The following is a 22,750-nucleotide window of genomic DNA, read 5'->3' on the forward strand; positions in this document are numbered from 1 at the left end:
TGAGTTTGGTTTGGTTTTATGATGGACTGAGGTCCTGTGCTCTTTTTGGGCCCCCATGGAGTCTCCATAATTTCACAAATGCAAATCAAATGTGAAGTTCATTGGTAACCTATTATCTCTCAATGTTTTAGAAATCACATTGTTCTACAGGAAAGTGCACAGCATGCAACCCGGTTTATAGCTCTGGCAAATGTGGGAAACCCAGACAAGAAGAAGGTAAAGATTTGCATAGTTGGTGGTGGGTTGATATCATTGTCTTCCTGATAAATGTTCATCTTCCCCAGTTCAGCATTCAGATCTTTTCTCCCCATCTACAAGGTCCCAGCAGCTCTAGTGACTCCTTTGAAAAGAAATGGTAATGAAAGGTCAGGTTTCCTTTCTAGGAGATTTTAGAGAAGGGTTTAGAGAAAGAAGCCTGGTGGAACAAAGTCAAAATTTCAAATAAACAGTGTGCGTTTTCTCCCATATCCCTGTGGCTGTCTATATGGATATTCGTGAGGTTGCCCTTAGATGTTTCTCTTGCCTTGCTTCTTTTAGCAACTTCATTGAGCAGAAATAGTAAAATCCTCCCAAGGATTTATCTAAGCCCTTCTTGGTTCTGGAAAATCTTAGTGATACCAGAGTCTGTCTTTCTGTTGGAAACCAGTGCAGGTGAATGAAAAGTAGGTTATTTTCCTCACTTCCCTGAGAACGTCTCTGATTCCTTAGGCCAAAAGCAGGGTTACTGTGGGTTGAGACAGTGAAGAGCAAAGTGATCAATCAGATGGGAAAACAGAGAGTATTGTTCCACTCTAACAGGCCATAGACATTATGCATAAAAATGATAACCAAGCACAATTTTTTTTCCATAATGTTTTAAGCTTTAAGCCCAATTCATTGTCAGCAAGTTTTAGATTTCTATTTTTTTACAGCCCTTTTGAGACTGAATAGCATTCACAATATCTTTAGCTTACTGCTTCACCATCAGGGACAGGATCGCCGCAGCCATATCAACTCATGCTTCAAAGGGTGTGCAAATTTTAAAATTTGGCAGGCATTCAAAATCCACCTCAAAATTTTATGCCAAGTTACATCTCCTACCAGCAGTGTATGGCGATTCTCAGAGCAGCGTCAGATTTTTTTTTTCCAGTATCAAATTTTTGTTAAAGTTTTATCAATCTAATAGATGAAAAAAGGAGTTCTGATGGTGCAGTAGTTAAGGCATTTGGCTTCTAACCAAAAGGTCAGCAATTTGAACCCACCAGCCGCTACACGGGAGAACGATGAGGCAGTCTGCTTCTGTAAAGATTTACAGCCTTGGAAATGGTATGGGGCAATTCTGTTCTTTCCAATAGGGTCACTATGAGTTGGAGTCGACTTGATGGCAGTGGTTTAATAGATGGAAAAATGGTGTATCATTGTTATGTGACTTGCATTTCCCTGCTTAGTACTCAGGCTGGTCATCTATCATGTCTCATCTGAACTTCTCCGTTTTTGTTTTAATACTTTAAGATTCTAGAAATTTATAAGAATATTTATGTTTTTGCTACTACTCTATAAGAAAATTTATCAGCACATATAGCAAAATTAGGATAGTGTCAAAGGAGGAAACCCTGAGTTGTCCCATTATGTGGTTTCTGTTAGGGAAGATGAATGGCACTGCTGTGGTTCTGTTGACCAGGCATATGCAGCTAAAGAACTCAGAGACAGAAGCAGGTTTCCTGGGACTTCCATCGGAGTGAGAACCCTGACTTGTGTGAAGATGGGGATTTAATTTATTGCTCATTAACTATGTCAGCCCTCGTCTGCCCCTGCAGAGATGCTAAATTGGCATTTGACTTTGTGTTCTCTGAACCACAGATGAGTGGGTGGATGCTTTTAAATTTACTTGGTTTCTGAAATTTTCTATATCATCTTACAACAAAATAGGATGATTACATTTAGGTAAATAGCATTCCCTTAAGACTATTCTGTTTTTGTTATTTTTCCCCCCTCCAAAGTATCTTTATGCATTCAGCATTACTCCTATGAAACTGATGAATGCAGCGGAACTGGTAAGGCAGCCTCCAGATGTCACTGAAAATCCGTACAGAAAATCTGGGGAGGACACAGCCATAGGAAAGCAGACTCCTGCCCCTGAGGTATGTTCTGTTGGAGCGGTGGTGCTTTCTGGGCAGAACTGCCCAATTGTTACGTGTCTACTTTTCCTGGTGGAGACTTTCTTGTGGTTTCAGTATATGAGCCAAATCTAGTACTTACAATATAAATCTTTCTTTTTCTTCTTGGGAAATCATGGTGATGTTAAGAAAGATTCTGTAGATTTCAAGTAAGCTCAGTTGTTTTATTTTTTTTAAATTTTTCTTTGTTCTAGTTTAGGGTTAACGGTTTCTTATGTTAAGTCTGTCCTTATCTAAACTGATTCATTTGTTGAGGTTTCAAGTTTCGTATGTTAAGTGTTTCCTTGTGTAAACCTGATTAGTTATTCTGAGCTGTTTAGACAAAGATCTGAGTTCTTGGTGGCAATAATTTGTGATTCTATGATGAATGCTGGTGTCAAATAAGATGTGTTCTGAAGAAATGTTCCTAAAGAAGACTTTCCTGAAATTAATTATTGCCCCACTAAAGCAAGAGCTGTCACGTTTCCTTGCTGGCATGCATGGCTTGCTTTCCCACATTTTCCTTTCTTTATGAGCAGCCTTGTCATCGTTTTTACTAAAGCTAAATTAGACTTATTTGACCTATGAATTTGTAGGACTCACTATGGGCCTGTTGAGGGAGAAAGGAACAAGAATCTGAGCGCGTTCTTACTCTGTTTTGGGCAAGAATCACACCTTAGAACTTGTATTTTAACTTGCTTTTCCAAAGAGATGCATTTGGTGATATCTTGGATAAGTATTGAGAAATATGGCTGAGAGTCCAGACTTCAGGATTAGAAAGATATTTTTCTTCCCTAGACTAGGCAGAGGGCGCTCTGGTGGTGTAGTGCTTGAGGTATTTGACTGCTAACCAGAAGGCTGGTGGTTCAATCCCACCAGCCACTCCTCGGAAGGAAGATTGGGCAATCTACTTCCGTAGCATTACCGCCGTGGAAATTCACGGAGGGGTTGCTGTGAGTTGAATGGACTCGATGGCGGTGAGTTTCGTTTTTTTTTGAGATGAGGCGGAAAGGACTCAGAGGAGAGATAGACATGATGTGGCAGGAATGTTTCCTTGTTTATGAAAGGCTGACTACTGTCTAAAGGTTAGTCGAATAATATTTACTCTTCCACCTTTTGGCCATTCCAGGAAGAAGCAGCCTGTCAATTCTTCTTTGACTTAAATGAAAAGCAAGGAAGGAAGCGCTCTTCTACAGGCAGAGAGAGCAAGTTTTCTCCTCACCCAAAGCAGTCTCGCAAACCTCGTGAGTACCTTGGTTCCAGAGCTCTTCTGTGTGGCAATAAATGTTATTTTTTGGGACTTGTTTGAAAGTGGCATTGCTCAGGGAGCCTCTTCTGGCTGAGGAAAAATGCACAATGAATTATTAGATCATCTCTCCCCCACCTTCTTGTTTCAAAGATGAAGAAGCTGACCATTGGAGGGTAAATTTATCACCCAAGGTTATGTAGCTAGCTAGTAGCATAGCTGGGACTAGAACTGGAGTTCTTGACATCCAGTTTGGTAGGTATCCTTTCACTACAAATTACTGTCAGTGTCATGCTGCTTTATTCAATATGCCGTTGTCTTTTTGGGGATGACCTACCTATAGATTGGCTACAAGTTTAGAACTGTTGTAATAGAGATTTAGTTTCACTGATAATGGTGGTAGTGGTGGGGTGTCCCAGTGAGGAGCATAACAGGCCCAGCTGTATGGCAGTGCACTGTACCAGTCTTTGCAAGATGTAAAGATCACACAAGGCTGAGATCTGTAGGGTGATTTTGTGCTGTAGTGCTTGGACCATTGTAATATTTGTCTTCCTTCCACATGCAGCTCAGCCTCCAGGACCCTGCTGGTTTTGCCTAGCTAGCCCTGAAGTAGAAAAGCATTTGGTGGTCAACGTTGGCACACATGTGAGTTACTATCATGGACCTTTTACAGAGGAGGAGACATCTGTGGTTTATAAATTTTATTTTATTGAGGCATAATATTGTTGTAGTTAGGTGCTGTTGGGTGCCATCAAGTCAGCTCTGACTCACAGCAACCCCATGCACAACAGAAGAAGACACTGCCTGATCCCGTGCCACCCTCACAATTGTCGCTGTGCTTGAGCCCACTGTTGCAGCCCTGTGTCAATCCGCCTCTGTGAGGGTCTTCCTCTTTGTCATTGATCCTTTACTTTGTCAAGCATTATGTCCTTCTTCAGGCACTAGTCCTTTCTGATAACGTGTCCAAAATAAGATGAAGTCTTGCCATCCTTCCTTCCAAGGAGCATTCTAGCTGTACTTCTTCTAAGACAAATTTCTTAATCCTTCTGGCAGTCCATGGTGTATTCAATATTATTTGCCAACATGATAATTCAAAGGCATTAATTTGTCTTCAGTCTTCGTTATTCATTGTCAAGCTTTCACATGCACATGAGGCTAATGAAAATACTGTGGTTTGGGTCAGGCTCACCTTAGTCCTCAAGGTGATGTCTTTGCTCTTTAATATTTTAAAGCACTCTTTTACAGAGATTTGCCAATGCAATATGTCATTTGATTTCCTGACTGCTGCTTCTATGAGCATTGATTGTGGATCCAAGTAAAATGAAATCCTTGACAACTTCAATCTTTTCTCTGTTTATCATGATGTTGCTGATTGGTCTACTTGTGAAGATTTTTGTTTATGTTGAGGTGTAATCCATACTGAAGGCTGTAGTCTTTGATCTTTTTCAGTAAGTGTTTCAAGTCCTCTTCAATTTCAGCAAGTAAGGTTGTGTCATCTCCATATCCCAGGCTGTTAGTGAGCCTTCCTCCAATCCTGATACCATGTTCTACTTTATTTAAGTCCAGCTTCTCAGATTATTTGGTCAGCATATGTAGACGTAATGTATGTATCATAAAATATATGCAGTTTAAGTATACAATTCAATGATATTTAAAGCATACCAGATTTTGCAACCATTCCCATAATAGTTTTAGAATGTTTCCATCACTCCAGTAAAATTGCTCATGCCCATTACATTTAATTCCTGGCCCAAACCTAGGCAACCAGTAATCTATTTTCTGTGTCTATAGTTTACCTTTTCTGGACATTACATATAAATGTTGTTGTTGTGTGCATAGAATGGCATAATATGTTTTCTCTTGGATGTGGCTTCTTAGCATAAGATTCTTGAGGTTCATCCATGTTGTAGCATATATCAAGTATTCTGTTCCTTTTTATGTATTATGTTTTATTTATCCATTCACCAGATGATGGACATTCAGGTTGTCTCTACCTTTTGGCTATTACAAATAATGCTACTGTGAATTTTCATGTGCAAACCTTTATGTGGACACGTTTTCAATGCTGCCTGGTGTATACCTGAAGGGGTTGCTGGGTTGTATGGTATTTTTGTGTTTCATTTATTAAGAAGCTGCTAAACTCTTTTCCAGAGTGGCTTCACTAGAAGTATATGAGGGCTCCTGTTTTTCTCCGTCATTGATGACACTAGGTATTGTCTGTCTTCTTCTTATAACCATGCTCCTGTGGTTTTGAGAGCCAGTCTTATAAGATCTCTCCTTCCTTTCCTCTTTCTTTCCTGACAGTATGGATCTCCTAGGGTGATGCTTTGATATGCTTCTTGAACTTTTTGTACTTTTAGTCCATACTACTTGGGGATGATGAGTTGCTTTGTTAATTACTCAGTGTTTAAAACAAGGATTTTCTTTGTCCTACAAGGGAAGTCCTCTGTTGCTTGTATACCCCGGTTGGATTTAAAATGTTGATACTCTTCTTTAACTCCCAATTCAGAAACTTGAGCTTAGTCATTTTGATTTAGAATGATCTATTTTGGAATTGATTCGCACTAACCAGTCATAAGAAAGACTGAAGCTGTTAGTAGATTTTCTTTTATTTATTCTAAATTTATTATTTATTATTTTTTTAAATTGTGATTTGGGTGAAATTTTACAAAGCAAATTCACTTTCTATACAGCAGTTCACATACACTCTGTCTCATTACATTGACCACAGTTCACCACAATGCAACAGCTCCCCTCCCACTTCCTCCCCATAGTTACATCTTCCCTGTGTCCTTCTCTCCATGCACTCCTGTCCCTTGAGCTGTCTCCTTGTGCATAAGCAGCCCTTCTTTCTCCCATGATTGTTCTCTCCAAGGAGTGTATCTACCTCAGGTAAATGTTCAACTCCTATGCCTATCTTTTGCCTGGCTAGAAGCCACAGGTGTGGGTTCAATTCCAGACCAGAAGGGCAGCTAGGGGTCATAGTCTCAGTGGTGCCACCAGGCTCTACTGGACCAGCAAACCTGGTCTCCCCTTTTTTTTTTTCTCCAAATGATTTTGAGTATTTTTCCATATTGTTCTCCCTCTCTATCCAGGATCTCCTACATAGATCGCCTTACAAGTGGTTGATATGGTAGCCGGGCACCATCTAGTTCTTCTGGTCTCAATAGTCGTATAGGCTGCTGATCGGATGGTGTACCAGTCGCTAGGACTAATTGTTTCCATGAATTTTTGGTTTTCTTCACTCTTCTTTGCTCTGGATGAGGAGAGACCCATCGTTGCATCTAGATGGCAGCTTGCAAGCTTTTAAGACCCCAGTCACTACTCGCCAAAGTAGGAGGTGGAACAATGTTTTGTGTAGTATGTTATGCCAGTTGAGCTGGATGTCTTCTGTGACTATGGTCCCAAGCCCACAGGTTCAACTACTTGGTCCCTCTTGGTAGCTGGCTGTGACCAAGCAGTGACTACAACCTTGCCCCTTGTCAGCTCTACTATACACCTGGGAATTCAGATCATACATAAGCCGTGGTAGATTTTCAGTTTTGCCCGGTAGCAGAGGATGTAGCTTTCGGTGTCAGGAATACCCAGAGCCACATTTTTTGTGTTGGTGTCTGGGAACTCAAGATGGTTGGTAAGCAACTGAATCAGATAAAAACTGGATGACTCTGAGGATGATTTTATTCAGGCTGTGGAAAACCCTAATGTACTACTCTGTCTCATGGTAAAATCAGTCTATTTCAAACTTAGTCAGATACTAAACATTATATAATACTAGTCTTTGATGCTCCTATCTCTGGGCTCTATGTAGAGCCTCATCCTTTGTTACTCACGTAGAGAGAAGCAAGCTTAATCTTCAGGCATAAAGTTGGACCCTAATCACCTGTGTGAGTCAAATTGGATGTGTTCCAAGGCTCCTGAGGGAAATACTAACAGACTATTTCTTGGCAGGTGGTCTCTCTGCAAACAGGCATTTTCATCCATTTCTCATTGATTTGTTCTAATTTTGGTTTCTGAGGATGACCTTTTTCTCAATTTATCCTAACAGTCTGAGGACCCTTTATGGTGGCCTCCTGTGGACTGACTAGAATGCCTCTCTTTCCTTTGTTTCAGACTGATGAGTCAACCTTTTACATCTATTTTTTTAATGCTCTACTTACTGAAACTGTCCTGTCTCTGGGGGAGCACTAGCACAGTCGGGCTGTGGAGCCCGTGGATGGACTCTTCAGTGAGAGGAATGTTGCTGTTGTTATGTACTGTCGAGTCGGCCCCAACTCACAGTGACCCCTCCTTGGGTTTCCGAGGCAGTATCTCTACGGAAGTAGATTGCCCAGCCTTCCTTCTGAGGAGTGGCTGGTGGGTTTGAACCGCCAGCTTTCTGGTTAGCAGTCAAGTGCCTTAGGCACTACGCTACCAGAGCTCCTCAGTGAGAAGAATAGCCAGCGTGAAAACTCCTGCTTTTAGAGGAAATCCCTCTTCAGATTATCTCTCTTGGACTCCTTTTTCTTCTTTGGATTATTTTGTGCTTGTCTTCTCTCCTACACAGCTTGTACAGTATGGCATGTATGAAGCTATCCGCAAGAACTGGAAGTACTATAGCAGGGACCTATTTAGTCTTGATTGGGAGCCCTCAGGCACCCCAGAATGTACATCACAGGCTCTTCTCTTCAAAGAGTATCTGAGTGGCACAGCAGTCTTGCATGTTCTGGTTTAGACAGAAGTATCTATAGTTTCTATTAATGGCCGACATCCATTGTTGGGAACCTGGTCTCCACCTGTTGGCTTTGAGGTTTCTCCTTCATTCTTCTTCTACCCCATTAGCTCACAGGTTTGCTTGCATTTTGTGGAGATCAGTCAGTGACTTAAAGCTTTAGGATGCTAATCCTGTCACCTTAGCCTTTCTTAGGAGCTCAGGGGGTGTATTTGACAAGAGAGCTGGAGATTGGATACTATTATAGGGAGGCCGACAGTGATCATTTTTAATTCAGAAGTGAGCTTTCTGTGGCTGACGATGATAATAACTGAAAAATTATTTTCAAGTTTGAGGCCTGGGAGGAAAAACCAGATGTTTGTTGTTCTAGTCCCTTTCGGCACTGGTATGTTTGAAGCCAAAAAGTCTGCTTGTGTTCCTCTGCCCATTCATTTGCTGCCAATTTATTTGCAGCTAAATGCCAGTTTGTTGTATAATGTTACTCTTGAGCAGACACCTGAGAACATTGTTGTTATAACCTCTAAAATCAGATTGTTAGAAGTCGGAGAATTTGTACTGATGGTCTTCTGAGCACGTTTTCCCACCCTCAGGCCCGTTGCCTGCACGGGCTTTTCTTCCTGGAGAATCTCAGTACATGAGATGTCTCAATCTGTGTGCTTCCTCTTCAGTGCTACCTTGCCCTGGCCAAGGGAGGCCTGTCTGATGACCATGTCCTTGTCCTGCCCATTGGACACTACCAGTCAGTGGTGGAGCTTTCAGCAGAGGTGGTGGAGGAAGTCGAGAAGTATAAGGCTACACTGAGGAGGTTCTTCAGGAGTCGAGGGAAACGATGTGTTCTGTTTGAGAGAAATTATAAGAGCCATCACCTCCAGCTGCAGGTCAGTGCTCCCTGCCCAGGAGCTTGGAGGGGACTCTGTGGCATTGCGAAATAAATATTTAAGTGCTATTTATCTTATTTAAATAATGTTAACTTGTTATTGAATTTTAATTAATATGTAAATATTTACTACAATATTTAAAATATTTAATATAAATGTTCATGTTAATATTTGAATAACGTTCATTTGAAAGGTTAGAGCAGTGTGTAGTCAGTGCAAGTGAAGGGCACAGATGCTGAGTGCTTTGTGGAGATAAGGAATGGTAGTTGAGGAAGACTCTGAAGAGATCTGGGCCTTGAGAGATGGAGTTTGGAAGGCTGTGCTTTGTGGGGTGGCCCAGCATGAGCAAAGGCTTAGAGGCAGGAAATAGTCTCAGGCCTCATGGGGCTAGCAGCTGTCAGATGTGTGGAGACTGTTGTGGATAATCTGTCATTGTGGTGGTTTCTTTCTGGCACATTGGTTAAGTTTCAAATGGGCCTGACTCTGCCACATACATTACGTAGGAGCTAACAAAGGCGTGATGAGAAAGAACTCTCTCTCGCCTTACCCGCATCAGAGATTGGCTCCCCACACATGGCAGCTAGCTCATGAGTTTAAGACCTTACGTACAGGCCAACACAGGCCTGTCTGGCATGAGGAGTATCTGAGCTGAGGGGTGTTTCTTCACCCCAGTGATGGAGTTCCTACTTCTCAGGGACTGGGCAGGTGCATCCTCTCTGGGGCCTGCACAGAGGAGTTCTCACGTCTCACTCCTCGCCCCCAGGTCATTCCTGTGCCACTGAGCTGCTGTGCTACCAATGACATTAAAGACGCCTTCATTTCTCAGGCTCAGGAGCAACAGATAGAGCTGTTAGAAATTCCAGAGCACTCCGACATCAAGCAGGTGAGGCGGGGGTAGGGTGGTGTTCAGGGAGAAGTAAAGATCTGGTTTTTGACATACTGATCTGAGGGCTGTCAAGGCGTTCCAAAAATATTAAGTAGGCAGGGGACAACTTGGGCCTGGAGCACAGGATTTTGATTAGACTGACAGTTAATGTGGTACTGTAGCAAAGTCCTAGTGCTTTCTGGAAAGAGCTAGAAATTAGAACTTTCGTAAGGTGGGAATTAGGAGGTTGAGTGTCACTCATAGGATTTTGGTAATGTCTGCTAGTCTGGTGTTTTAAAATCTGGATCCACTAAGTAATTTAGAATCTGTAGTTACTTGCATCTTTTTTTTTCCTTCTTTTTTCTTTTTTTCATTATGCTTCTAGACTGAATTCTTTACCAAATTAAAGCTTACAGGAGATACGCAAGGATTTTAGATTTGTCAAGCATTTTTGTATGTTCTCATATAACTCTGTTTACTTTAGATTGCACAGCCAGGAACAGCATATTTTTATGTTGAACTTGACACAGGAGAGAAGCTTTTCCACAGAATTAAAAAGAATTTTCCTTTGCAGTTTGGAAGGTTTGTATGTTTTTCTTCTGTCAAATGTATTTTTACTAGATTTACTATGAACAAAGATTGGGCAATCTACTTCTATAGTGACACTGCCTCGGAAACCCAAGGAGGGGTCGCTTTGAGTCGAGTGCGACTGGACGGCAGTGCGTTTGGTTTTTGATTGGTACTATGAACAAAGTATTAGGTTTCATGGACAATTGATACAAATCAAAATAAGAAACCACCTTTGCCCCAAAGACCTTACAGTCTTAGGGCAAGTCAGATATTTACATATATGACAGAAATAGCATGCAGAATGTGAAAAATATCATGACAAATTTTGGGGAACAAACACTTTATAGCCATTCAGAGAAGAAAGAGTTCTTTCTACTTGGTGAAAAGCTTCATGAAAGGGTTGAAACTGGACTTGAGAGGTAGATTTAGAGGGCGAAGATTGGCGTGAAGGATTCTAGACCCAGGTAGTAAAGTGCCACCATGAAGTGAGTGTGTGCTCTGTGCTAAGAACTTGATATGTCTTGAATTATTTCACAACTTTGTTAGGTCCATCCGTCCCAGTTTACTGATATGGAGAGTGGGGCTCTAGAGCACAGCTCAACAGAGCTTTCCATGATGATGGAAATGTTCTCTGTTTCTGCACTGCCCAATACAGTAACCTCTAGCCACATGGAGCGCATGTGAAATGTGGCTAATGTGACTGAGGAACTGAAATCTTAATTTCAGTTAATTTAAATAGCCACACCTGGCCAGTGTCTACTGTGTTGAATAGCACTGCCCTAGAGAGTCTGATACCTTGTTCATGATCCCACAGTGGTAGGTTCAAAGCCAGGCCTGTTGGGCCCCAAAACATGAGGACTTAATGTCATTATTCTGTGCTGTCTTAAAAACCTGGGTGAGCCTTCGTTTCTGGTCCTAATATCAGAGTACATGACTATAAAATCATACAGGGTGGTATAATTAAGCAAAGATGAAAAACAGGGAGGAGCTGGCAAGAAGAGACAAGACTATGAAGGGGAGTAGAAAATGGGTGGAAGCGACTGTCTAATGCTGGTGTCTGTAATTTGTAGCTGTGTTTTCCCCCAAGTTAGAACTGGGCTTTAAGTGATCCTTGAATCCTTATTGGATTATTTTGGAAAGCCTCCAAGAGATTACCACAGTTGCATAAGCCCGGTAAATGTGCTGTCTACATTTTAAAAAAGATAATTAATAAATGAGTACAAGTGTGTTATGAGCATTGTTAATGTTATGACATTATCTTTTTGTTGTTGCCTCAGCAACAGATGCAGATGTGGGCAATGATGGCTTAGGCATGTGATTGATGATACAGAGCCCATAAAAGGGAAATTCTCTGAATGATTTTGTGCTCATGATAGTTGTATTTTTCAAAATACTGCTTACAGTTATTATAGCAATTTATAGTTAACGAAATACTTAAAATGACTTTTTTTTTTTCAGTTGTATAAGAAATGTAGTGCTATCTTCATTTTATAGGAGACGAAGTAACCTCAAAGGTTTGCCTAGGGAGCTAGAACTTGAAGTTTGAGTTCTCTGACTTTTAAAGGATTTATGTGATTAGGATTCAACTCTTCTATTCATTATAGCTTCAGAGTAGACTATGGATGATACAGATATGGAAACAGAGTTATTTCTAGTACATCAAAACAAGTGGAAATAAAATAAAAAAGCAATGACATTTAAAGAAATCTAGTATACAGTGGCTGTGTGTGTGTGTGTGTGTGTAGTTATTTTTATCCTGAGGGCCAAGATAAGTTGTTTTGTTAACAGAGTATGCCATTGTACCCATCTAGACCTGAGCCTTAGAAGGAGAGTCAGAGGAATTTCAAGTCAGAGCAGTATGACACTAAGTGCCCAACTGCACCAGGCCCTCAGCAAACTCATGATCTAGCTTAAACTAGAGTTTAAGGCAGGTTGTAATCTCAGCTACTATGGTGCTCTGTTTTCTCCACTTCTTACACAACCTTGTAAGGTAGGTGATACTACATTTTGCCCTCTGTATCCATGGGTTCCTCATTCACAGATTCAACCAACCATGGATCAAAAGTATTTTGGGAGGAAAAAAGCAATGAAGAGGTCAAAGCAATCCCTTAAAGGCTAAGAGGGAGTGTAATAATCTAGAGATGATTTAAAGTATGTGGGAGGATGTGCATAGGTTATTCACAAATACTACACCATTTTATGTGAGGGACTTAAGCACAGGCAAATGTTGGTATCCATGGAGGCCCCGGAACCAATACCCCATGGATACTGGAGGACGACTGTATTCTTATTTCATGGACGAGGAAATAGACTCACGGATGAAGTCATTTGTTCAAGTCATAGCATGTGCTGAACTAGGAGTGGAGTCTATCTCTGGTTTTTCTGACTCCAGGGCCTGCCCTCTTTCTGCTGTGCCATGTTCCTTCTCGAAGTACCAATGATGTAGTTCCAAGTTGATCAACAGAAGGAGAAGTTAATAGAGTTTGAGGCATTAGTAAAGAGGTACGACCTGAGCTGGCCACGTACAGTGGTTATGATTTTGATAGGCTGGCAGTGATGGCACACAGGGCAGGAGAGTGGTGTGAGCAAAGTCAGCATACCTTCTTTGGGTGATGCTGAGGAGAGCTCTCCGGCTGGAGGGGAACAGACGGAGGAGAGGATTTAGGGCTGAACTGTCCATTTTGACTTCTCTGTGCTTTTTGTGCAGGGAGGTCCTGGCCAGCGAAGCCATCCTTAATATTCCTGACAAGTCTGACTGGAGGCAGTGTCAGACCAGCAGGGAAGAGGAAGAGACCCTAGCCCGCCGCTTCCGGAAAGACTTTGAGCCCTTTGACTTCACTCTGGATGACTAACCAAAGGGAAAGGCATTTTATGAACTTCAGAGGTTCATCAACCTGTTTTTAAAGAAACTGCAGTCTCCCATGGGGACTGTTTCCCTGCCTCTTTCATGCATTCCCATGGAACTTGCTTACAGCAAGAGGCCTAGGACTGAGTAATTTTTGGAAGAAGTCACATTCAGATGAAAATCCTATGTTAAAAGCATTTCTGTCATCCAGCTCCATGTCCAAGCTTGTGTTTGTCAACATTTTAAAAAAACAAGTGAAATATCAAATAAAATCCACAGGTTTTTCCATGATTAAGAAGTGTCTTATGTTCATGTTACCTATGATGATTGGAATGAGGTAGTGTGTGTAATAGGAGGGGCCAGGGTTTTAGGCCCATCTGTTATCCTAGAATCACACCAAATGGCTTCTCCCTGAGCAACCTAGTTTGGAGAAGGGACCTTTGCCATTTTTCTCTTATAGCAGTTATCTGATTGATGTATAAAAGCTCATTTAGGCCTTCAGCAAATATGTAACTCTTACGTGAAGGCATTTTTCTAGGCTCTGGGAGTACAGCCAGGACCCAACATGGTTTACTCTAATTGGGAAAAGAAAGGACAGATTTAAGAAAAGAAGATGAGTTCTGCTTTGGGTATGTTGAGTTTTAGATGCCTAAGCTTTGTGACAGATGTGTCACCTGTGCTGTTGGAGATTTAGTTTGGTGATAGGGATTTGGGGACCCTCAGGATATAGGCTGTAGATGAAATTAAGAGAACGGATGAAAATAAGAGTGAAGAAAGTTTTAACCTGAGGATGACTACCTGAGAAATACTAATATTTCAGGAGTGCTAGGAAATGGAGTGATCCAACAAGTCCACGAAGAAGCAGAGAGAGAGAGTGAGAGAGAGAGAGATCCCAGAAGACTGTCAAAAGAAAAGTAATTGCTTCTATATGTTGGGCACTTATGGCCCAGACAAGAAAGATGTGGCAGTCTAAAACCCTACGGAACAGTTTATTCTGTCCTATATAGCTCTGGTGGGGTAGTGCCTAAGGCATTTGACTGCTAACCAGAAGATTGGTGGTTCAAACCCATCAGCCACTCTGTGGAAGGAAGATTGGGCAATCTATTTCCCTAAAGATTTACCTCCTGGGAAACCCAAAGGGGGTGGCTATGAGTTGGAATCAACTGGATAGCAGTGAGGTGTTTTTTTTTTTTTTTTTTTTTTTTTTTAATATAGCTCTGGTGGCATGGTGGATAAGGCATTTGGCTGCTAACCAGAAAGTCAGCGGTTCAAATCCACCAGCTGCTGCTTGGTGGAAGGAAGATGGGTCCATCTACTTCCCTAAAGATTTACAGCCTTGGGAACCCAATGGGGATTGCTCAGTCAGAATCGACTCTGTCGCAGTGAGCTTGGTTGTGGTTTTTTTATAGGGTCGCCATGAGTCTAAACGGGACTGGCTGACAACGGATTTATGGCCCAAACACTATTTCACTTGGTCCTCACAAAATCTGTGTGGTAGGTATTATTACCTCTATATTACACCTGAAGATGCTGAGACAAACTTGAAGACTGTGTAGCTTGGGGCCTACCAGCTTGGAATTAAACAAAACAAAACAAAACAAAAACCGATCTGTGACTCGTCAGTAAGGAGACGTATCAGGAAAGGAGCAAGCCAGTGGGCCTGTTAGCACAGGATTCTATTCAGTTCTTCGAATTCTGTAATATTTAAATAATTGGGGGTCTTTGTTCGTGCAGGTTCAGCGGGTGGTGGGGTTGAAGAATACGTAGCAGGGGTCTGGGGAAATGTGAAGTGTATACAGGGGAGGAGACAGTCTAAAATTTGAAAAGAAAAATACGGGAGGGATTGGAAAGTGATTTGAAGGGAATGTAGGATCTGGAGAGATCTTACATTTTTCAAGAATGGGAAAAACACGTGGGTCTTAGAAAAGTGGGCTCACGAAAAAGCCAGGGCACTAGAGAGAGTCAACTGGGAGCGCACTCTTCCCCTCCCCACCCTTTCGCCAGCGGGGTTCCAGCGAGCCTGGGAGAACTTGGGCGGAGTTTTTCGTGCAGAAGTTACTGGAAGTGACGCAAATCTCGCGAGAAGAAAGACGCGCGAGTCTGGGCGGCCCGGAACCGGCCTTGGGTCGGCGGCGGTGCCTGAGGCCGCTTCCCCTCCCGCCCCATGGAGGGGCCCCCGGGCCTGCGGCCCGGCGCAGGCGGGCCCTGGGAGATGCGGGAGCGGCTGGGCACCGGCGGCTTCGGGAACGTCTGTCTGTACCAGCATCGGGTGAGGCGGGGCGCGCGAGGGAGCGGTGATGGGTGTTTGTCAGAGCGTCTGTTGGAACGTTATTGACTGTCAGTAGGTGAGAGATTGTCATTGAGAATTGGGGGCAGAATCTGTAGGCCAGTGGGTATGTGGGTGAGATATTGTGCTTAGGAGATTGGGTGACTGGGTCCGAGGTTGTGTCTGTAAGAACGTGTGATAATGGCCCTGGGCTAGTGTATGATAGAGCTATTCGGGAGCTTTTGGTATGAGTAGCAAGATGTGACGAGGTGTTTAGTGAGCGTGACGGTGCCTTGACGTGCGTCTTTGTCAATTTACAGTTTAGAGTGTGTGAGGCAGATGAACGTCGGTGTATGTGGGAGCAGGCATGGGTGAGGAAATGGGGCTAAATGGGGCTGCCTGCTGCATCGGGTACCGTGTTTGTACTTGGAGGCCATGTGATAGTGCAGGCACTGAAGGAGACAAAGAGGCTTCTTGGAGGGTCTAGCGATAGGCCGTTTAGAACATGAGTAGGCTTTGGAGTTAGGGACCCATTCTGTGTGGGAAATGGTATAAAGACAAGCTGGTGAAAATGACCAGTGGCTTCTCAAAGGAAGGGGAGATGAGACTGTATGTAGGTGAAGAGCAGGGATAAGTTGGTGGGGGCAGCTAACATCAGACTCAGGGATTTTGTTTGATTTAACAATAGAAGGTAGCATTGTAGCAGCAGTCAACAACTGTGTTCAAGTCATGCATCTTTGGAGATAGCAATAGAAGCTATAAACACTTTCCCTCCAGAAATGCACATTGGTACAAACTTGGCCAATTGAGAGGGTTCACAGTCTCCTGGCACATTTAAAGGCCTGGATTAGTAATTCCTGCAGTAAGACCTTTGCTTTGCCATTTGTAAAATGGGTATAAAACCAAACTCACTGCTGTCAAGTTGAATCCGACTCATAATGACCCCTCCTGCGTTTCCAGGGCAATATCACTACAGAAGTAGATTGCCCAACCTTCCTTCCAAGGAGTGGTTTGAACCATCAGCCTTATGGTTAGCAGTCAAGTGCCTTGGGCACTACGCCACCAGAGCTCCTAAAATGGGCGTGTTGTTGTTGTTATTATGTGCTGTCAAGTCGGCCCGACTCATAGTGACCCCTCCTTGGGTTTCTGAGGCAGTGTCACTATGGAAGTAGGATTGCCCAACCTTCCTTCCGAGGAGTGGCTGGTGGGTTTGAACCGCCAGCCTTCTGGTTAGCAATCAAGTGTTTTAGCCACTATGCTACCAGAGCTCGTAACGTTTAAGTTCCAAGAACAGAGTATATAAACTTCATGGGTCTGCTTGAGTGTTAAATAAGGTAATATATGTAAATGTAAGTAGAACAGTAGGTCCTCAAATGTTAGCTGCTGCTGCTGTGTTACTATTGCTCTTGTCTCCGTCAGTCATTACCAGTGATTGGCCTTAAAAAAAGAAATGTTAAGATAAAAGTGTGCTAGGAAGATTGTTTTGTAAAAGATGAATTTGAGTGGGAAACCATATGGGACAAGACTAATACTTAAGCTATTACTGAAATTCCTGTACTTGGCCTGTGAATGGAGAAATGAAGTGAAGAGGAGAAATCTGATCTCATGGCTGTGGGTCGAGTACCCATAGAGTGAGGTGGGAGTGTGGGAGTCTACCTGAGGGGAAATAGTTAATGTTTGCGGGGCCAGTTAAAATGTTAGATGTTGCTGATAGGTGGAACTGAGGAAACTTCTTGAAGCAGGTTTCTAGATTAGAGTGTAGGAGGAAATCTTGACAAGAAAGAGAATGGAAGATGAATGGCTAAGGCATCGAGTATGTTGATAGCTAGACAAGTGGTAAATTTAATAATTCTCACCATCAGAGGGGACATAAGGGACTCAGAGAGCCAGAGCCAAGAGCTTCTAGCAGAATGTGACCTACTTAACAAAGCCTTCCCATCAGCCTGGCCATGAGAGAAGACCTCTGCGTGCACACATGCTTTTGTGCTTCTCTGGGTCCCTGGCTAGGGCTGGATGAACTCATCACTTATTCAATGGAAGAGACATGGGTTCCTCTACAATCTTAGAAATCCCTTAGGAACTTTCCAGCTGTCCAGAGTGACCTTTCCCCAAAACTGGACCATTGACAACTGGACCTGCAGTGTGGATAGAAGGAATACTCTGCCCTAAGACTTGGAAACAGCATCATTCCTTTTCTAAGCCTGACTAGTGGTTGGCGTTTACAGCTTTCAAGATCCTCAGTTTGGGTGGAAGCCATGTCCCAATAGATCATCTATACCTATCAGAGCACAATGAGGAAGAGAAAAAGGATATGAGATGGTTTATTTAGCTGATTACATTGCTGGATATTGGTACCAAAATCAACAAAAACAATATTCCCTGCCTTCAAAGAGATTCCCTGTCTAGTGAGAGAAACGAAGTACAGTGTGGTAATCTACATAACGAAGGTATTTGTTTGCACAGTGGTATGGAAGCATGACAGCGTAATCTTTCTAGGGAATAGGGTAGCACTTCTGAAAGTGTGTTTGGAAAGCTGATCCTATGAAATACTTTGAAAAAAGGGTACTATGGCTAAATATATAAATACATTGGCTAAGTGCTCCATATACCTGCATTTTGGAGATTGATAACTCACGTTGTTGTTGTTATGTGCCATTAGCATAGTAAAAATTCTGAGACATCCCATAGTAAAGAACTTAGTATTTTCCAAGTTTATTTTAACACAGCTTTTTTTTTTTCCTGTTGCTGCTGTTGTTTACTGTCGTCAAGTCATAGCGACCCCTTCTTGGGTTTCTGAGGCAGTATCACTATGGAAGTAGATTGCCCAGTCTTCCTTCTGAGGAGTGGCTAGTGGGTTTGAACCACCAGCCTTCTGGTTTGCTAAGAAGTGCCTTAGGCACTTCACTACCAGAGCTCCTGTTGCTAGCTATCTGTAAATGTCCCACAGAACACTGAAAAGGTCCAGTAGGGAAGGTCTTCACCAAGTTGAAGGATTTTTCATTGGTGAGACCTTTTTGAAACAGCTTCCTACCTCATTCATATGTAAATTTAGGGTATAACATTGTTCATGATTGTACTAGATTATCTAGTGGTAAAGATTTACATGGAACAAAGTTACAATAGCTTCCTGCTTATAACAAAACAAAAGTTGAAGGGAGTGTGTAGTTAGGTTAGATTATACTGTCTTATTTCCTTATTTCTCTATACATATGGTTGTATGACTCATAGTATTATGCAAAACTGCTGTGGAGACCCCTCCTAGGGTTTTCGAGGCAGTATCACTATGGAAGTAGATTGCCCAACCTTCCTTCTGAGAAGTGGCTAGTGGGTTTGAACCGCCAGCCTTCTAAGACGGTCAAATGTCTTAGGCACTACGCCACCAGAGCTCCTCATAGTATTATAGGACAAAGTAGAATTGCCCCCAGGATTTCCTAGGCTGTAATCTTTACCAGAGCAGATTGCTGGGTCTTTTCTCTGGTGGGTTGAACTGCCAACTTTTTGGTTAGCAGCTGAGTGCTTAACTATGGTACCGCTTGGACTCCTTTTGTCTCCACATAGACTATCTCTACCCCGTCTCTCCCCATTCTGACATTCCCAGTTTTCAAGCTTTGTCTTGCTTCCCCTCCTTGATTGGGCTGTTGTTGGACTGTGTTATTAGCATCACCAGTGTGTACTGAATGTGCTGCAGGCTGGCTAGTTCCTGTACTATGCTTTAGGATGGGTTGAATTTCAGTCAGAAGTGGCTAAATTAATTACTAGTCATAGATAGGAGCTGGTAGTTTCATTTTATAGATGTGGAAACTTCAGTACAATCATTCTTAGGATTTTTTTTTCCTTGTCATTTAAAATACTAAGATTAGTATTAATTTTGGAGTTTTTTTGCATTAGGCTTGGTCACATTAAAACTACTTCTTGATGTTGAGGCCAGGGAGCCCTCAAATTATCCTGTTCATCCTAGTGGTGCTGGAGGCTGAGGCCCTTATTAGTTGTCTTGTCTAAAGAGGTGTGTCAGGGAGACAGGGTCTTTGTATTTTTCTAGCAGTTTATATGAGATAGTGTTCTGAGGAGACCTGTCTGCCATATGATCAGGCACAGTCACTTTTTGTTTTCATACTATGGTGTGTTTGAAGGTCAGCTTTGAATCATTAGTTTAATAGTCTCATGGTTTGCTTACCCAAAGTGGTGGCACTAACATAAATAAATAGATAAATATGCTTAATAAGTACGGCTAAAGAATTAACTTTTTTCCTCCTCCAGCTTGACATTCCTTTGGTAGCAAGCAAATCTTGCTACTAAAACCAGAACCTAAGTTAATCCTTTTTTCCTATTTTGGCAGGAACTTGATCACAAAATCGCAATTAAGTCTTGTCGCCTAGAACTAAGTACTAAAAACAGAGAACGATGGTGCCACGAAATCCAGATCATGAAGAAGTAAGTGTATTTGATGACTTACCTTTCCCCAGTCCTGTAGCCCAGCCAGATGTCATCACAGAGGAGGCCTGAAATCCACTCTTCTCAGGATCTTCTTGGGAACATATCTATCTCTATTAAATATGTGTTCTATTTCAAATAATAACACAGCATTATGATTTAGAAGTTTCCATTTTAAAAGTCAGTCTTTAGCCATTAGAGAGGTGCAAATCAAACTACAGTGAAATACCACCTTAAGCCTCTTAGAATGTCAGTGATCAAAAAATGGAAATAACAAGTGATGGTGAGGCTATGGAGGACCTGGAACCCTCAACCCTCATCCATTGCTGGTGGGAATGTAAAATGGTACACTCACTCTAGAAGGCAATTTAGCAGTTCCTCAAAAAGTTGAACAATATGACTCAGCTATCCCAATCATAGGTATATACCCAGAAGAAGTGAAAGCAGAAACACAAACAGAAACCTGTTCACCACTGTTCACTGCAGCACTTTTCACCATAGCCCCAAAGTGGAAACAACTAAAATTTCCATCAGCAGATAAATGGATAAACAAAATGTGCTATGGACACACAATAGAATACTAAAAACCTACTGCCATTGAGTTGATTTTGACTGATAGTGACCCTGTCAGACTGAATAGAACTGCCCATAGGGTTTCCAAGGCTGTAAATCTTTATGAAAGCCGACTACCACATCTTTATCTCATAGGCTGATGGGTTTGAACCACCGACCTTTTAGTTCACAACTGAACACTTTAACCACTGCACCAACAGGGCTCAATGGAATACTACTTCACAGCCATAGAAAGAAATGAAATCCTGATATAACATAAATGAGCCTTGTAAACATCATGCTGAGTGAATAAACAAGTTACAAAAGGACAAATGTTATATGATCTCACTTATATGAAATAAACGAATATATTGAAACCAGAGATTATTAGTGGTTATCAGGGATCGCTGTAGTTGTTATGTGCCATTGAGTTGGACCCAACTCATAGCAACCCCTGCTTGGGTTTCCAAGGCGGTATCACTATGGAAGTAGATTACCCAGCCTTCCTTCCGGGGAGTGGCTGGTGGGTTTGAAATACCCACCTTCTGGTTAGCAGTCAAATGCCTTAGGCACTACACCACTAGAGTTCCTATCAGGGATGGCAGGGAGGGAGAAATGGGAAGTTTCTGCGTAGAACTCCTCAAGTTTATGTTAATAATGGTGTAATAATATGGATGAAGAGAATGGTTGCACATCTTGAAGAATGTTACCAGTGTCATTGAATCATAAATGTAGAAATTGTTGACATGGCATATATTTTGTGATATGTATTTTTACCACAATATTTTTTTTTTTTAAAGGAAAAATAAGTCAGCTGGGTATTGTTAGAATTAGATCTCCAAGGGTGAGAATCTTGATTTCTGAATCTTGGACAATGCCCATCTATTATTCTTCCTAGTTAAATAAAAACCACTTCCCCATTTCTTTACCTGCTTTTGTTAGATAGTGTATTTATTTATTGCTTTGTAACAAATTATGTGGACACTTGTTGGCTCAAAACAATAGGCATTTAGTATCGTACAGTTTGTATGGGTTAGGAATTTGGGAGTGGCTTAGCTGGGTGATTCTGGGGTCTGGGTCTCCTAAGAAGTATCAGAATGTTGATTGGAGCTGCAGTTATCCAAAGGCTTTGGGCTGGAGTATCCTTGTCCGAACACTTCTGTGGCTATTAGCCAGATGCATTGCTTCCTTACCAAGTTGGCCTCTGCATATGGAGGCCTGAATATTCATAACATGGCAGCCAGCTTTACCCAGAGCAAGTGAACTAAGGAAAAGAGCAAGATGAAAACTGCCATTTCTTTTATGATCTACCCTTAGAAGTTGTACTCTATCCTTCCACCACATTCATTTTGTTAGAAATGAGTCACTAAGTGCATCCTATACTCAAGGGGAAGGGGATTAAGTTCTTGACCAGAGAATTATCAAATAATTTGTAAATATTTTAAAGCCTCTACATGTAATGTGCTAAGTGATTTACAGGTAATTCTTCTAATTGTCATGGCACCTCTATTATTGAGAAATAGAAGAGGAAGGTGAAGCTCATAGTCATAGCTAGTAGTTTTGTAGAGTCAGGAGTGGATGTGTTGCTTTCTAACTCCATTGCCTGTTCTCCACTCTTACGGTTCTCAAACTTTGCTGTGGAGCAAAATCATTAAGAAAGCTTGTTGACAATAATAGACTCTCAGGCCCTTCTTGGAAATTCTGTTTCTTCAGGTCCCTATGACCTGAGAATCTGTTCCAGTTTTGGGATCCACTCCATGATGATGATGGGGTTGATATATTGTTAAGTTGGAAAATAATATACAGTATAATCCAGTATTTATTTATATTTAATTTTCCATTGTGGTAAAAATATGTATAACTTAACATTTGCCAATTCAACATTTTTATATTAACATTGATTATGTTAATCATGGTGTGCAACCATCACCTGTATTTGTTGCCAAATTTTCCATTGCTGTTAATGTATATTCAGTGCTTCTGAAACAGTGCTCCTCTTTTCTCTCCTTCCTCTTACCCCTGGTAATGACTAATAAACTTCTGTGCAGGATGGGAGTATCAATCTCTATAATAGGATTACTATGACAAAGAAATGAATTAGTATATGTAAAATGCTTGTAATACTGCTTGACACAAAAATGTAATAGTAGTATTGTTGTTGGTATGTGCCGTCGAGTCAGCCCCGACTCATAGCGACCCCTCCTTGGGTTTCCGAGGCAGTATCACTACGGAAGTAGGATTGCCCAACCTTCCT

The 22,750-nt window shown here is 41.9% G+C and overlaps 2 protein-coding genes and 1 non-coding gene across 3 annotated transcripts in view; all 3 read left to right on the top strand.

Annotated features, from left to right (window-relative positions):
- The window catches only part of CWF19L1 (CWF19 like cell cycle control factor 1), a 29,310-nt gene extending 16,056 nt beyond the window's left edge, over nt 1-13,254 (top strand). Inside the window, exons 7-14 of the mRNA XM_007939962.2 lie at nt 132-216; nt 1,980-2,120; nt 3,265-3,379; nt 3,947-4,026; nt 8,758-8,967; nt 9,731-9,850; nt 10,317-10,414; nt 13,110-13,254. Coding sequence (XP_007938153.1) covers nt 132-216; nt 1,980-2,120; nt 3,265-3,379; nt 3,947-4,026; nt 8,758-8,967; nt 9,731-9,850; nt 10,317-10,414; nt 13,110-13,254 — 994 coding nt within the window. The remainder of the gene's footprint in view (nt 1-131; nt 217-1,979; nt 2,121-3,264; nt 3,380-3,946; nt 4,027-8,757; nt 8,968-9,730; nt 9,851-10,316; nt 10,415-13,109) is intronic.
- Nucleotides 9,398-9,542, top strand: LOC122149948. The gene has a single exon (XR_006163408.1). It is a non-coding gene; the product is annotated as a small nucleolar RNA SNORA12 (small nucleolar RNA).
- Nucleotides 13,255-15,411: 2,157 nt separating the features above from the next.
- Nucleotides 15,412-22,750, top strand: part of CHUK (component of inhibitor of nuclear factor kappa B kinase complex) — a 44,485-nt gene continuing 37,146 nt past the window's right edge. The window contains exons 1-2 of the mRNA XM_007939964.2: nt 15,412-15,516; nt 19,850-19,944. Of these exons, the coding sequence (XP_007938155.1) occupies nt 15,412-15,516; nt 19,850-19,944 (200 nt within the window). The remainder of the gene's footprint in view (nt 15,517-19,849; nt 19,945-22,750) is intronic.

This window comes from Orycteropus afer, unplaced genomic scaffold (genome assembly GCF_000298275.1).
Source record: "Orycteropus afer afer isolate SDZICR_OR568_19922 unplaced genomic scaffold, OryAfe1.0 scaffold00064, whole genome shotgun sequence".
In the NCBI taxonomy this organism is placed as follows: domain Eukaryota; kingdom Metazoa; phylum Chordata; class Mammalia; order Tubulidentata; family Orycteropodidae; genus Orycteropus; species Orycteropus afer.